General features: G+C 41.4%; 1 protein-coding gene across 5 annotated transcripts; it reads left to right on the top strand.

Moving 5' to 3' along the window:
- The first annotated feature begins 1595 nt into the window (after positions 1-1595).
- CDK1 (cyclin dependent kinase 1) lies at positions 1596-11187 on the top strand. Of its 5 annotated transcripts, none has more exons than XM_069795998.1 (9): positions 1624-1691; positions 2390-2519; positions 3099-3149; positions 4608-4764; positions 5904-6027; positions 6411-6581; positions 7144-7307; positions 7438-7579; positions 10819-11187. In XM_069795998.1, exons 3-9 carry the CDS (start codon positions 3113-3115, stop codon positions 10930-10932), a joined length of 909 nt encoding a protein of 302 aa, XP_069652099.1. In that variant the 5' UTR covers positions 1624-1691; positions 2390-2519; positions 3099-3112; the 3' UTR covers positions 10933-11187. The 5 variants fall into 5 exon arrangements, with proteins under 5 accessions (XP_069652097.1, XP_069652099.1, XP_069652102.1 ...); XM_069795999.1 differs by lacking the exon at positions 2390-2519 and adding an exon at positions 2842-2967 and having other exon boundaries at positions 1665-1691; XM_069796000.1 differs by lacking the exons at positions 1624-1691; positions 2390-2519 and adding exons at positions 1708-1722; positions 2842-2967.
- Positions 11188-15896: the final 4709 nt, after the last annotated feature.

Genomic DNA, 15896 nt, shown 5'->3' with positions numbered 1-15896 from the left:
GTCCAACAGAAATGACTGTATGAGCACAGCTATATTGTATATATATGTATATTTAAACTAAATCTGGTTAAAACTGGAAAAAAAGAAAGCGTCACTTTCAAGAAAATTCAGATCCGTATATTCGGTACTTCCAGACACAGTGTATTTTATATATAAATATAATCTGTATATATTTTAATATAACTTATATTAATTTATAGTACTAAACGTTCATGATACTGCTAACCACCCTTCCCCTGCCCCCCACAAGTTAACTAAAGGTTACCATACGTCTGGGATTTCCCAGATATATTTTCTTTTTATCTGAAGGAAAAGGTAGAGTTTGGCCACCTTTCTAAGGTCTCTGGACAAGGATTAGTCCAGCAGAGCCAGCAGCAGTACTTCTGGTCCTGTGCTGGCTGTAGAAAGCAATCCCCCCAAAGCTGTGGAGCGTGCACAGAAGAGGAGAAGAAGGGGAGAAGCTGTACATTTTTGTATACAGCAGCCTGCCCTGCTTGCACTGAAGAGGAGCAGCAATGCCGTCCTTCAGGGATGATGTAAGCCAGTGCAATGAAGTAATTGAAAAATGCAGTTCCTTCAACAACATGGAGTGGTGCTTGTATCTCACTCCTGCAGGGACTGTAGGTTTCCACAGGAGCACGTTGGCCCAGGGGTGTTGGTGCCGATGAGAAATGGGTGGCAGAGTGGGTCAGCAGCATCAGAGAATCCACAGGAAAATTATCCTGTAGGGGAAAGACCTATAAAACTAGAAACACATTTGCTTTGCAAACCTATTTAGCATTGAAATTTCTAAGTAACACAATTTTGCAACGTTTGGAATAGTATTTTCCCAGGCTCTTTTTTTTTTTTTTTTATATAAGTGTATGGCATTAATACTTCCCCAGCTACTGATGGAATGAGGTTGCAACTGCCAGAGCACACCCTGAGCAAAGCCAGCAGATGCCTCTCTAGCCTCCAACCCTTCTTTCGGAAGCTGTGATAGCATAGGGACTAATTGTTCTTAATCTGGGAGCAGTGATACAGAACTTTAATTTGCCTACAGACATATGTCCTGGCTTCTGGGGAATTAAGTTACCCAATGACCTTTTATTAATGCATGTACTTTAAAACCAGCTTCAAAAGTCACAGCAGTACTTCACAGATCAGCAGCCTTGCAGCCACAAATAATGAATTTACGCTTTAGCCGGCCGTGGCATCTAAATCTAAAAGGCTTCCTTGATTAAAAGGAGCAGCTGCAGCCACCAACCTAGCTCGATCCAAGTACGATTACGCTCCCTATACCGTGCAAACAGCCTAATGTGTCATTGGAGCAGCGACCAGTTCACCCATCAGCGCCGTCCCAGAGCAGCTCATTGCACGAGTGGTTTTAGACTACAGGCAACCACCCGCCCGCGCCAACAGCCCTGCCTCCCCCGGCATCGGCCGCGAACCAAGCGGACGCCCTGAGCATCCTCACTCAGCTTGCCGCGCCCGGCCGCGCCGGTTCTACCACGGAGGCGAGAACCCGCCTTTCAGCCTCGCTTTCGCGCCGCCGGAGCGCCCCGCATTGATTGGCCGCTTTGAATCATCTCAGCGCGGCGCTATTGGCGGAGGGCGGCGGCGCGCGGCTAGTTCGAATGCGCCGCGCCCGCCCCTGAGTGAGCCTGGAGATCTCTTTGCGGCGGGGAGCGGGCTCGGCGGCTCCTCCTCAGGTGCGGGGGCCGGCGGAGCCCTGACGGGACGGTGCGGGAGAGCGGGAGCGGGGGCCGGCGGAGCCCTGACGGGACGGTGCCGGGGGAGCGGGGGCCGACGGAGCCCTGACGGGACGGTGCCGGGGGAGCGGGGGCCGGCGGAGCCCTGACGGGACGGTGCCGGGGGAGCGGGGGCCGGCGGAGCCCTGACGGGACGGTGCCGGGGGAGCGGGGGCCGGCGGAGCCCTGACGGGACGGTGCCGGGGACTTGAGGCCGGGCAGGCTGGCGCTGGCCCCGCGGAGGGGCGGGGGAGCTGCTTGTCCGCGGCCGTTGGTGCGCGCGGCCGCGTAACGGCTGCGGGGGGAGGTTGGCTTTCGCCTCCTCTCGCGCGGGGTCGCGGGCTGAGCCCGCCGCTCCCCGCCCGGCCCGGCAGCGGGGCGAGCGGCCGACGGGCTGTCAGGCGCGGGGAGGGAGGGAGGGGGGTGTCGGCACTTTTCCGCTTGTGCCGCGCCTCGGCCCTCGCCCCCCCACCCCGGCCGGGCGGCGGAGGGGACCCCGCTCGCCGGTGGGGCAGCGTGCTGGGGCGCGCCGCGGCCGTCCCCCGTCCCTGCCTGAGCGGGACGAGGTCGCCCGTGAGAGCAGGCGGGGAGGCGGGCAGGGCGCCAGCTGCTCCAGCCGGTACGCGGGCCCGGTTTCGAGGCGATGCGACCTGTGACAGTAGCCGGACCGAAATGGAAGCGTGCTCCTGACCTTGGCTGCGCGGTTAGCGGGCTCGGGGCGAGCGCTCGCTGCCCTTCCTCGCTTGCTTAGTGACTGCCTGAAATCGGAAACCTCCTCTGGAGCGGCAGGTAGCTACAGATTCGTTGGTTACCTCGCAACGCCTCCGAACCTGGTATTAAAGCTCAGCTGTGCTCAGTGAAGGAGGAGGTCAAGAGTAGCATGGAAGGCATGAAGTGCCGTTTCCACCAGGTGCTGATGGCTCCTAGTATCTTGTGCCTGTTAACGTAGTTTAGATTTGTAGCTCTGAAGACTGTGCTGTGTACTTACCAAATGATACGGGGCTGGTGTTTCCTTATGTTGCTAACATCAAACCCTGTGAATTTTAGATAGTAGGGTTCCCGCTAGTGAGTAACTACATAAAACTAGTGAGTAGGGTGTGTTTTTTTTCAGTTGCTTGCATGGGCTTTCTTCACAAAAGCATCTTTCTCCTTTGAGTTGGTGCCCACTCATCCTTCGGGATGTAGTTTTTCTAGTCAGAACCCTGAATAAAAACCTGTGTTTTTGTTGAGGAGAACGGTAAGTGTTCCATGTTACATCCTAATTATGTAAGACAAAATTAGCTTCTAAAGACCTGGCATAATTTCAGTGTCTTGGGTGTGTTTGGGACAGCAACTCACCCTCATGGTTTTTTTTCCTGTTTGTTTCAGGGATAACCATAGCTATGGATGATTACACAAAAATAGAGAAGATTGGGGAAGGTAAGTATGGAGAACCATGAGGCTTGTAATGCCCCACGATTTGAATTATCAAGTGTCATAGAAGCTCTGTGCATTCTGGCTATTAGAGGAACTATTGAGATTCAACTAACTAGCAAAATAAGCCTGTGGCTTACTGCGGTAATTATCTCTACACATGAAAGCTTTCAGACTGCCCTTCTTTTGAAGTTGACATGACTTGTTTGAAACAACTGATCAGTGTTGAGAAGAGTCTACCTTTATATTGATGGCTAATGGTGTAATTTTCCTCCAAGAGGGGGGAAAAAGTATGTTCTGAGGCCCGAAACCAGCTTATCAATTTAGGAAGCTCCTCCATTCCTTTGTGTATGAACTTTTTTACCAGTTGCTTCTGAAGTTGCACTGCATGGTATACTTATTTTGCTTGGAGCTGCTGGTAGGGAGTAGTGGCTTGTGGTTTGTTCTGCTCAGATCATATCTGGTCAATATGGCTGTCAAGAGAAAGCAGATTGTAAACCTCTGGAGAAGTGAATTTTAACAATTAATTTGCTGTAAGGCACTAAGAAGATTGCTTCAATGCAGATGTTAGTCACAAACCCCCTTTTCACTGGAAATCTAGCCTAAGTTAAATGCAGAAGCTTTATGTAGTGTGTTTTATAATGCTTTAGCCTTATGTAGACTTGAGAACTTGCGGTACATTACTCTAAGAAGGCGCTCTTTAAGGTAATCGCAAAACATATGGGCTTGAATCTTATAACAAAGCTTTGTAACTGAAGCCTTGTGCATGAATCTTTCTTGCTGAAACTAGTTTGTTTGAGATTAATCTGATTAATGCTTCAAGAAGGATGAAAAGAGAATACATACACTGTCTTGGTTTGTTGAGGGTTCTGCTTCTGTGGACACTGATGATTAAAATAGGTTATTGATTTGCGATTTACTACTGGTTCTAATTTTAGCTTCTGCTGAGACCCACAGCACTACCCTCTCTCCTGCACTGAGGATTGTGCTAGAGGTATTTCTATAGATCTGACCAATGGATGGATAGTTTCTCCAGCTGCAGAGGGAGCACTACTTTTTTTGCAGCTAAACCTTTAACACTTTAATATGATGTATCAATGGCAAAATCATAACCCCTTGGAGATGAAGAGGTATAGTGATCTTGCCTGAAAGTTAATCAACCCAGAACTCAAATAATATCTGACTTTACAACTACACCTTCCACATATTCAAGTTTCATACTTAGGCTACTAAGTACCCTGTCCTAACAAGTGATACTGTTTATGGGTGGCATGCTTTAAACAAACAAAACTATTGCATGGTAAAATTGCCCAAACTAAGTAGTAGTTTGTAATCAAGCCAAATAATTAAACAAAAAATGCTTGATTGCAAGGACTCTTGCCTATGTTGGCAGTTCTTATTTGCGAAGACTTATCTGTACCTGAAGCTGGTGTTTCCTATATGTTTCACTGTCTTTTTGTTCAGGTACCTATGGTGTTGTGTATAAAGGTCGGCACAAAACCACAGGCCAAGTGGTTGCAATGAAGAAAATACGTCTAGAAAGTGAGGAGGAAGGTGTTCCGAGTACTGCTATCCGAGAAATTTCTTTATTAAAAGAGCTGCATCATCCCAATATAGTCTGGTATGCATATACTGGTATTTAGCTAAACCCTTTGAAGGGCACTAGGTCCCTTCAGGTAAGAAATTTTTTCCACCATTCTAGTGAGGTGAGGGCTACTCACTGTGCTTAATACAGGGTCTGCTTTGCAGCAAATAGCTGTAGTCCCAAATCCCGTGTTTATCCCCTTAATTTTTTCTAATTAAGATTTCCTCATGCTGCCTCTTCCAGTTCTAGTAGTCTCAAATTCTTGTTGATTTTTGTAATTTATGTAAATTATCTTCAGAGTGGTTATTGTCAGAATGGAGACAGTGTACCTCATGAAAACTGGTTAAAGCCGTTACTTTAGTCAGTCAGTGGCATTTTATTTGCCACCTTGGAATAGACCATTTGACTTTAGTGTTCTTATGTAAGCCTCTGTCATCAGTCACTTGCTTGCTGTTCTATAGCAGAGATTTATGTGTTGTGTTATGATGCTGTCATAGCTGGCACATCTAAGCTATGAGTGAAACTTCCATCAGTGCCTCTTTGACATGTAGAATTGATTGCATCTATTGTCTTCCCCACAAAATATTTACTTGCGCTTTGATGCAGCAAAATACTTTATCTCTAATGTGACTTAAAACTGGCCAAGTTCCAGCCATGCAGTGTCTCAGTGTACATATGCTTGGGTTTAGGGACCCTTATAATCTATTAAGGATGAAGGAGATACTTAAAAACCTGTGCAAATCCTGCTGTGTCTACTGGGTTCCTATTGTAATATTCCCTTAAACCCTCCTGGTAATTCAGGCTCGGCTGTAATAAGCCAGCTTCAGGTAGAAGCTAGGCACCAATACTCAGTCTGGGTTTTTGTTTTTTTTTTTTTTTAAAGGCAACAATATTTTTTCCTCAGACTTCCTGTGCCTGACACTTAGGCAGGAGGGAACCTAAGTTTAAGGGGAAGCATATAGGTTTTTATCTCAATCTGACACTATTTCAGATGTACTTGATTTTCCAGATGACAGTATAACTCACCAAGTCTGTTAATCTTTGAAGACCGAAAGCTTTTTTTAAGACTTTCATGATAGGAACCTGGAAATGTCAGCTTGTATTGCTGTTGAGAGGGGAAATGTAACTGAGTCCATTTATTTTGCAATGGAGTTGATCGTATACTTGATTTTTAGTCTTCAGGATGTTCTCATGCAGGATTCAAGATTGTACCTCGTCTTTGAATTCCTTTCCATGGATCTCAAGAAATACTTGGATACTATTCCATCTGGCCAGTATTTGGATCGTTCACGTGTTAAGGTAATGAGGACAATTTCTTAATATAAGAGAAATTAATCTAAAGATGACCTGCAAAGGTGTAAGCAGCTCTTATTTTCAGTATAATGAACTCCTTGAGGAGAAACGAAAGGTTAAAGAACCAGCTGTGGATAATAAGATGAATGTGAGTTTTGCTCTCAAATGCCACTTCAAATTCTTTTTGTTACTGAAATTAAACTGCTTTAAGGTTACATAAAGAATTAATTTGTGTGGCTTTATGATTGATAGAGTTAATATCTGCAATACTTTGGATCTGTATTTCCTACTACTATGGGGAGAGCTAATGTGAGGGAACAGCTTCATGTTGCAGAACACTAACTTGTACTAAAGGTTACTCCTTTTTTTCTCCCACTTCATCCTTCTAGAGTTACTTGTATCAAATCTTGCAAGGTATTGTCTTCTGCCATTCAAGAAGAGTTCTGCACAGAGACTTAAAACCTCAGAATCTCTTAATAGATGACAAGGGGGTGATTAAACTGGCGGACTTTGGATTGGCTCGAGCCTTTGGAATTCCAGTGCGCGTATACACTCATGAAGTGAGTTGGAACACCCTCTTGGTGATTTAGAGAATGCTTACTGCCTTCCTAGTAATAACTGAATATGAAACAGCTAAAATAGAATCGGGGAGTTTTTGAAGTCATAAACTTAACTATCAAAAAGTTACTCAATAGCTTTCCATCTCCCTGATTGTGGTTTTACTCTAAGGTTCCAAAGCATCTTATGAATCCCACTATTATTACCTCCACAATGCATCAGATGGGCCAGAACTTGTTGCTTATTGTCTTGTAAGGGCATTTTTGCTTCACAAAGTAGTCAGGTTTGAGGGTTTTAGTGGCTAGGTGCTAAAGGCTTCCTGCTCTTTGGGAAGTGGTGTAGGCAACTGCTTTGCTTGCAGTAGAAACTACTGCAATGGAGTTAATGTTTGTCTATAAATGAAGTTTGAAACTAGTCTTTTCACTAAAACTGGTAGCACTGGCTATTATTTTAACAAAAAAAACTGTGAATGCTGCTTAATAATGAATAAGTCATTGTGCTTGCAGTCAATTAGAGGACCTAATTCTATAAACTTATAAAAAAAGAAATTTCCTTGTTCAATAGGTAGTGACACTGTGGTACAGGTCTCCAGAGGTGTTGCTAGGTTCTGCTCGTTACTCTACTCCTGTGGATATATGGAGCATAGGTACCATATTTGCTGAGCTGGCAACTAAAAAGCCACTTTTCCATGGGGACTCAGAGATTGACCAGCTCTTCAGAATCTTCAGGTATGTCAGGGTGAACCTCTCCTTGCTACTTGTGCAGCATTGCACAACAGTGCTGTGTGCCTATTAAAACCACAGTAGTACATACAGATTTCAGACTAAACTGCTTAATATGTTGCTTATGCTTGCATAGAGCTTTAGGGACCCCCAACAATGACGTATGGCCTGAAGTGGAATCCCTGCAAGACTATAAAAACACGTTCCCCAAATGGAAACCTGGCAGCCTTGGAACACATGTCAAAAACTTAGATGAAGATGGACTTGATCTGCTGTCTGTAAGTAGTCTGTCTTAAACTGCTGATTAAGAAGATGAACAGGTTGTTTCAACTATACTAATCAGTCTTGGCTAGAATAAAGATATGGAGATCTTCAAACCATCAGCAGTGGTATGGGCTGTCATTCTTGTAGAATTGACACCTTGTATGACATTCACTCACCTCTTTCATAGATAGTAGATGACTAGACTACTACTCTTCTCATTAAGCAATTATGCCTCAGCTTTTCTATACTAATAAGCCGGGTACAACTTGAAAGTGAGGATGAGCTTTTACAAACAGGTCTAAGTGAAGGCTCCTGCCCATAAATTGTAACTGTCACCTTCCTGGTGCCAGCACTAATTGTGATGTGGCTGTATGACTGTTGATCCGGTTGGAAATGTTTCTCTTGTATGGTAGGACGTGGATTAATTTTGGTGGGCTCATCTTGGTTAAGCTTTCATGGTGGTCTTACCTGAATAAACAATGATGGAAACAGCTGAATTTATTGATTAGCTGTGAAACCAGGGACTTGGTTTAAGTCAGTCTGTAGTGTCTGTCTCAACTGCCTTCAAATTTTGAGCTAAAGATTTTTGGCTGTGGCGGTATAACTTTTAATTGGTACAGTTTGTGTCTAGTGTGAGCTTACTTTAAGTTCTGTGACTGTGCAGTTGAACTACCATGCTAAGCTTTTATTTGACAAGGTCTTCATTAGGCTTTTCCATTTAATGCTCTTCCAGCTCATGTGCTGCCACTGCGGACTAATTTAGATCACATCTTAAGTGTGATGTTAGATGTACCTACATGTAAGAATGTACCTTGGTGACTTACCCTTTGGCTCTCCTAAAGCTGCATTTATGCAGTGCAGACTTGCATATGGGGGTGTGGGGTGGGTGCTCTATGTGTCTTAAGGTAAGCTGAAACTTCAGAACCATCTTGGTACAAGGGGAACCTTGTACAGCAGTTATCTATGTAGCTGGATCATGTTTTATGTGGTCACGAACAAAGTAGTTTATTACCCATATTGGTATGGCTATGGCAAAATACTCTGAATGAAGCAGTGTTACCCAAGAAGCTCAGATGACCACAATTTCTCACCATTTTTCTTTGTGAGAACATAGTCACAGTTCAGACTGACAACCTGAACAACATTTGTTAAACATATAGTTGTTTTGGATAGTTCTCTGAACCTTGTAGCAGTATTGTTTTACAGAGATAACTGACTTAAGCCAGGAATAATTCCTCTGTGTCCACTGACAGCATCATTATTAAATTAGTTTGAAGTAGAATTGTTAGTGATTGTATTTACAAACTAAAAGCAATTGAACAGGCAAGTAAATCTTGTTGATACAGTTGTGTAACTGGCCTACTCATCTGAGCTTAGTTGTGGCTTCACTGTATAAAACCAATGTTTTGGGCTGCTGCTAATAAAGGCACCCCCCCAGTTCCTCAAATGGTGTTAATGCAATACTAATCTCAAAGCATATTAAATTCTGTAAAATCTTGTATAGTTTTGCCTTAAAATAATAAACATTGAAATTTTAGCTTCCTATTAATGCCTGGTAACAATGGTATGGCTGAATTCTTAGGCATCTGGAATCCATTTAAGTTTCCTATGGCACTTTTAAGCCTGAAGCAGTAATATAACTTTAAAGGCAACAAAATTGAATATTTCATTCTAGAGCACAAGCTGAGATGTGCCAATGAAAATGTTAATTTCTCTTTCTATAGACTATTGCAGATGGCAGTAGTATGTAAAATAGCTATCTTTGAAAACGGGTTCAATGTTTTTGTGTTAAAACCAATTGCTTGAGTGAGGCTGTAAACTTAAGACCTTTATAAGCTAAATGACTGCTGTTGCCAGCATTTCAAAGCACTTAATGGCTGTCATCAAAAGCTATGGTCTATCAGACACCAAGTTGCAGGAAAAACTATGTTCCAGACTGCTCAGAGAAGAAATGGTCACTTAATCTATCAGCTCAAGTGCTGTAGCCTCAATGTCACAGCATCCCTTTTCCAAAGAAATTTGCCCATTTTTGTCTGAGTCAATTTTAAGAGAATCTTTGATATCAGTATTAGCTATAGGATACTGTTGTTCTGGGATATAGCTAATGGGAACCTGTCACAAGGTAAAATTGGACATGCAAGGTTAAATCTAGAAACAGTGTTGCATTTGGCAGGAGTTCAGAGAATATAAATGGAAATTCAGTGATTTAAATCAACTTGGAAGACTCCCTGTAGGATGAAGTCTGAAGATAGTTAAATGTCAAACTGAATACTGGGCTGAGTAATACTGGTTAAGCTTTTATTCTGGAAGACAAATATATTTTGGGGATGGGGGAGAAGCAGTGGGTAGAATCATGATTACTTGAATTGGAAATGTACTTTCCTTTAGTAAGGAGACGCAAAAGCAAAAAATTTGCAGAAACTTTGCTAGTTTTAGGTCTAGCAGAAAACTGCTGAATGATTCCTTCATTCCTTTTTTTTTTTTTTGGCCCCTTGTATGATATAAACTGTAGATGTTTCGGTTTTGTGTTTTTTTTTTTTTTTTTAAACTGCTAGCAGAACAAATCTCATGCCTGTTCTAGAAAGTTCTGGGGGCTATTTTAGGGTCTATGGCATCCCCTCTATTTGCTCACATCAACTTTATTATTGAGGTCTTCAGCTGAAGTAACTTATTGCAAAGAAACTCAGGTTTTAAAGCTCTGGGTTTCTTCAGTTCTACCTGCTTGTATACTACTTTCCGGTTTGGATTCTGTAACTGAGTGATCACTCTTGTATTTCAACTGTAAATAGCTGCACCAAGCTGACTAGAAGCAATTTGACATCAGCTTCTTTAATGTCAGTTTAACAAAACAAGCATAAGACCACTTGTCCTTGTAAGCATTTTGTGCTTTAACAGCCTAAAGCAATTATTAATTTCCTTTAGTTGAGAAGCTGAGACTAATAAGTATTGCCACTTGATGCCTAGTTCTGGATTTAGTTCAGTGCATATGGTACCCCAATACATGCATGGGCTTGGTTATTGAATGGGAGAATAAATGTGTTTCTTCACTTTCTGAGATGTTATACACTACTACTGATGTACTACTGACTTGTAGGCAGAAATAACTTCTCCCTTCTATGAGAAATCATGGAACATAGTGGGAAAACTTGTCTTTATGGATACTTGATTATTACTATGCTTAAATATCTACCTATTTAACATGATTTTAGTTCCCATTTCATGAGGGAGTAACTGTGTTCCCTTTTTCTTCCAGAAAATGTTAATTTATGATCCTGCAAAAAGAATTTCTGGCAAAATGGCCTTGAACCATCCATATTTTGACAACTTGGACAAATCCACTCTTCCTGCTTATCTGATTAAGAAATGATAGACCTTTGGACTAAATCAACCAGAGTGAAATAATCGTTATTTCTTTTATTAAGTTTGTCTGTCTGTAACTTTTATATCTGTCTTTCTGCTCTAAAACTGTGGCTGTGTTTTTAATTTGTTTTGGTTTAAATGTTATCTAAGTGTAAATATTAACCTATTAGTGCTGAGTTCAAATACAATGCAAATATTGCTGCCATTAATGCAGTGAACTTTCTATAAATAAAGCTTTAAATCCAATAAAGGACTGAACTTATTTCCAGACTATGGCTGCTCTACAAAAGGACTCTGTATTCTTTGGAATGTGCTGGTAAGGTACCACTTGTCTAAAAAAAGCTGCTAACCTAAACTACTAAATTGCTGTTCTTGATATGATAGGACATTCCTCTGAAGTTTGAGTTGTTTCAGTATGATGTCAGTTAAAATTTTACTTGAGCATGGCAATCAGTGTGCCAAAAGACATATAAATTAAGATATTTTGAACTGAAGAATTGCAGCTTACTACAGAAGCCAAGTAGATGGCCAAACTCATTTTAAGGTTTTGAAGGTATTTGCAAAACAGCATTTGGAAAAAATCCTTGCTCTCTATCTTGAAGGCCCAAGAATTTACCTAGATTTTGGCATGTTAACTTGTGAATTGGCATAGTTCCGAATCCTGGACCAGTTAAGGTATGATATCTTAAATTTTACATGGACTGTCTATATACCAATGTATAACTGCCTAACAGGGCCCCTTCCAACTGCTAATAGTAATGCAGTTCTCAGATTCTTATGAAAGGTAGAGCACCCTGGATTATACTTGAATTTGAAAACTATTCTGTCTTCATATAGGACTAGTCAAGTAATTGACTTAATGTGACTGCCAGAAATTGTAATCACACACTTAGATGCTACATGTCTATAGTCTCCCATGATTAAAGCAGGAGCTTTATAAAGCTCCTCAGCATTTAACTTTACAGGTGAGAGTATTGTAAAAAGTTCAAACAAAATTCAAAGGTATATACTAATAATGGATTTTATGTTAGATTTCCAACTGCTACCTCTGTTCTTGGCTTTCAGATACATCAATAGGCAGGGCGTGCACATCTGTCTTAAGTTTTATTGGATCTAAGCACTGTGGTGCTCCTTTACTTGCTGGTTAGGGGCCAAAGCTTGCAGCAAAGTGTGGAATAGGAATGAAAGTATTTAAGTTTCTAAATCAGGCATGTGAAAGGAACAAAATGAACTCTTCATAAACAGTGAGGTTTGCAAGAGTTGTCCTACGGCTGCTGCAGAGTGAGACTGAAACAAAAGCAGTGGAGGTGATGACATCCTGTTCCTCAGCTGCTTATTGTGTCTATTGATGAGTAGCCGAAAGTATTAGTGTTAGACCTAGTTTTTGTTAACAAGTAGTATTTTTAGATGTAAATACCAGCTGGGGTGTTAGCATTGTTCTCTGCAGAGTGGTTCTGAATCTCTAGAAGTATCTGGGTACTGTTAGCTTAATGGAATCATTTAGCAGTGGAGAGCCAAGGAGAGATTTTTTTTTTAAATTTTTTTTTTTTTTGAAATTGCTGGTACAGAAAGTTACTTCTTAATTGAAGGCAGAGAGGAATAAGATTGCTATAGCTGACTCCTTTCTATTAATACCAGTGATGGGATGCAATTTCAAGACAAACTAAACTGGGGACCTAACTTACCTGCTTTTGAATATAGTAACTTGACATGAGCTTTACAGGCCAAGGGATAGTATTGCTGGTGTTAGCTGGTTACCTCAGTGTAGAAGAACGAGGAGAACCTAGTAGAAACTGCTCTGAAAATCAGAAGTTAATCTGTTCAAGCAAATACTGGGGACCTTAACACTTAGTGTCTCTTCATAGTGGACAGACTTTTATTTAAGTTCTTTGTGTGGAAAAGACGACTTCAGCTAGGCAAACTCAGATTTTTGTTGCTTACAATACTGGTAAAGGCCTATTTTTGTCACATAAGTACTGGTGTCTGTTTCAGTTTTATGTGATGGGCTAAAGTGTTCACTGTATCTTAACTAAAAGATTTCAGGACTAAAATTTCTAAATAAAGCTTCTTTTTAAACAATTTACTACAAGTCTGCAATCTTTCTTTTTTACCCAGGCACTGTTATGACTGGTGTTGCAACACAGCTAGCATTGCAGCTCTGAATGAACTATTATAGTACTCCTAGCAAATAGGACAGAGAAAGGAACATAACATTGTCCATCTGTGTCTAAGGTCAGATAAGGTGATGGATATCATACCCAAGGACATGACTCATTTTAATAGCTCCATTCTGAAATACAGTGCAAAGTTATCAATGATGCAACTATCTTAAGGAAAAATACATCATCTACACTTCATAACTACCCTGCTGTCTAGACCTAGTATGTAGAAGGTTTGTGATGCTCAAGTTTTGGCCATCTGAAACTCCATTTTATACTGGTGAAAACTCAAGGTGCCTCACGCTTTTGGGATTTACCACACTGTAGGTAATAATTGGCAGCCCTATTTATTGATAGTGCTTTGGCTATGTATTGTGAGAATTGAATTGCTGTAGTACAATGTTTGTCCTTCAGTTGAGGACGTTGTAGTGCTTGGCAGGGTTTCACTGTTCATAATTTTTATTAGGATGTTTAGACAATTGAACTGTACTAAACTAACAGTTGGATATGGCCCCACAGGCAAAAGCCAGCATATTTTTCATAACTGCAGATGGAGAACGATTAGCTGAAAATAGAAAACATTGCACCTTTTCTGAAGTGACTAGAAGTCAATTTATTAGGTGTTTCCCTCCCCCCACTATATGTGCAGTAGACAGTACTAAGTTACTTAGTAATTAAATTACTAAGTGCCCGTTTACTGTTGTTACTAGTAAATAATGTAACAATGTTGAATTTAAAGTTCCCTTTATGGGCTTCTATTAGTGATAGTAAAAGCTCCACAAGCTTGCAGTAGCTTTCTTCTGAATGTTGTAAGAACTGGGGGTGGCATTACTTTATTTAAAAGCAGTCTGCTCTTGGTTGAAATAAAGTTCCATAATGTTCCATCAGTATTACCTTTGGTGCTATGGCTGTTGCTCACTAACAAGTTTTTTACTAGAGCACAGGCAAACCGAGTAGGCAATGATAAACTTAACTTGCTGTTTTACTTAACTTTCTTGTCCTCCATCCCATTAAAAAGTAGAGCAGATGAAAAAGTTTGGTGTACACAAGAATGGGATTTTACACAGGATCAAACTAGGGTTTTGGTGGTGTGGGTTTTTTTGGTGTGGTTTTCTTTTTTTTTTTTTTTTTTTTGTTTCCTAGCGCTAGCAAGCTTTATTCTTTTCAAAATGGCCACCTACTAGATACTTGCAGGCTGAGCTCATCTGCTTTTATTTTACTCGGACATAATTCATTTTAGTGAGAATACGGTATTACCATCTGCTGCTTTTAAAATAAGTGGCTCTTAAAAATAGAGATTTTACAGGGCACAAAGAAAAGAGGAAGAACTTCACTTTCTAAATCCTTGAATGGGGTAAATATCGTAGAAGCTTTATACCACACTGGTGTAAAAAGAAACTTGTACCTCTTCATGTGCTGGTGCAGATGTCAGGGTTGGAAGTGGTCCTTCCTGGGCCGGTCCTTCCTGGGCCAGTCCTTCTAGCAATGCCTTAATGCTGCAGTGTTCAATGAATCCATTCTCTTTTTAATTTGAACAGGTAGAGCAGGGTTAGCTGATAGGCGTGCTCTGCTGCAGGCTTAACCTGTTTCAAACAAAGTTTCATTTACAATCTGTTCTTTTCTAGTGACTTCTCTCCTTGCAGGTGTTTTCCTGCCATTGTTTACGCACCTTTATGGCACCTGGAGATGGAACAGCGTCAGCAGATACCTTTTCCTGAAATTGCTGCTACCAATCACACAGAAGTCATCTCTTCATGCATTTTCCTTTTATCCAGATTTTCATTTGACAATCCCTAGCAATTTGATCGTAACTGTGGTATCTCTCTTTTGCTTATTTTCTTGTCTTAAATATTTTCCCCTGTCATATACATCAGCCACTTCTAGAGTCATGTTTGCTTTTGAAAGTGTAAGTCTCTAGTTTTCTCGGAGGCTCTCATTCTTAAAAGCCATTGGTTGTCTATGCTGTTACAAATCATATACTCTGCCTAGTATTTACTGGTGTAGGAGGTGCGAGAAGCTTCGTGAAAGAGTAAAGAGAATGTTTCAGGTAAAGGCAAGTTCAGGAAGATTAATACCTAGTACTTCCCACCCATAGGTTGGAATGGTCTGCATTAACGTGTGCCATCTTAGAGTAGTGATCAGGGGCTAAGGCAGCAAGAGGTTTAGTGATTTGTCTGGAGGAGAACAAAATTATCACTCTTAAGTCCTGTAGTGCAACACAGTGGTGTTTTGTGTGGTTTTTTTTGTTGTTTGTGGGGGTTTTTTTTTTTTTTTTTTTCCTTACACCCCCCCCCCTCCCCCCCCCCCTTGCTTGTGAGGAGAGACAGGAAGAGTTCTTGGGGGGATCTGGAAGAAGAACTCTTATTGATGAGAAAGAAAGGGCTTTTCTAAGCAGGTAGGAGGCTGCTCAGAGCATAGGACAAAAGAAAGGCAAGCACCAGAAATAATGCAAGGTGAAAAAAAAGGTGATCTGAAGGCAATGAATGGTGTGAATGAGAAGTTTCCTAAATACTTTTTCAATGGAGAAAGTTTTCAGTTTGAGACTTGTGCTCTCCTTTCTGGTCTAAACCTGATGTTAGAACCCTTCTAAGGGTAGTGTAGCAGAATTAATCTCTAAACTGGAGAACAGTAGCACTATTTAAATCATAGTGGGAGCCAGGAAGCACCTCATAGAGAGAAGATTCTTCTACTTTTTTTTTTTTTTTTTTTTTTTCCTTCCCCCCTCTGGAAAGCAGAAGCTCCTCAGAGCTGAGTCAAGAACTTCTTCCCCTCCTGAACTGCCCTGACTTTTGTGCACCATCCTTGTGCTTTC

This window comes from Haliaeetus albicilla, chromosome 11 (assembly GCF_947461875.1).
Source record: "Haliaeetus albicilla chromosome 11, bHalAlb1.1, whole genome shotgun sequence".
NCBI classification, from domain to species: Eukaryota; Metazoa; Chordata; class Aves; order Accipitriformes; family Accipitridae; genus Haliaeetus; species Haliaeetus albicilla.
The sequence above is the reverse complement of the archived record's forward strand: the minus strand, read 5'-3'. Positions and strand labels throughout refer to the sequence as shown.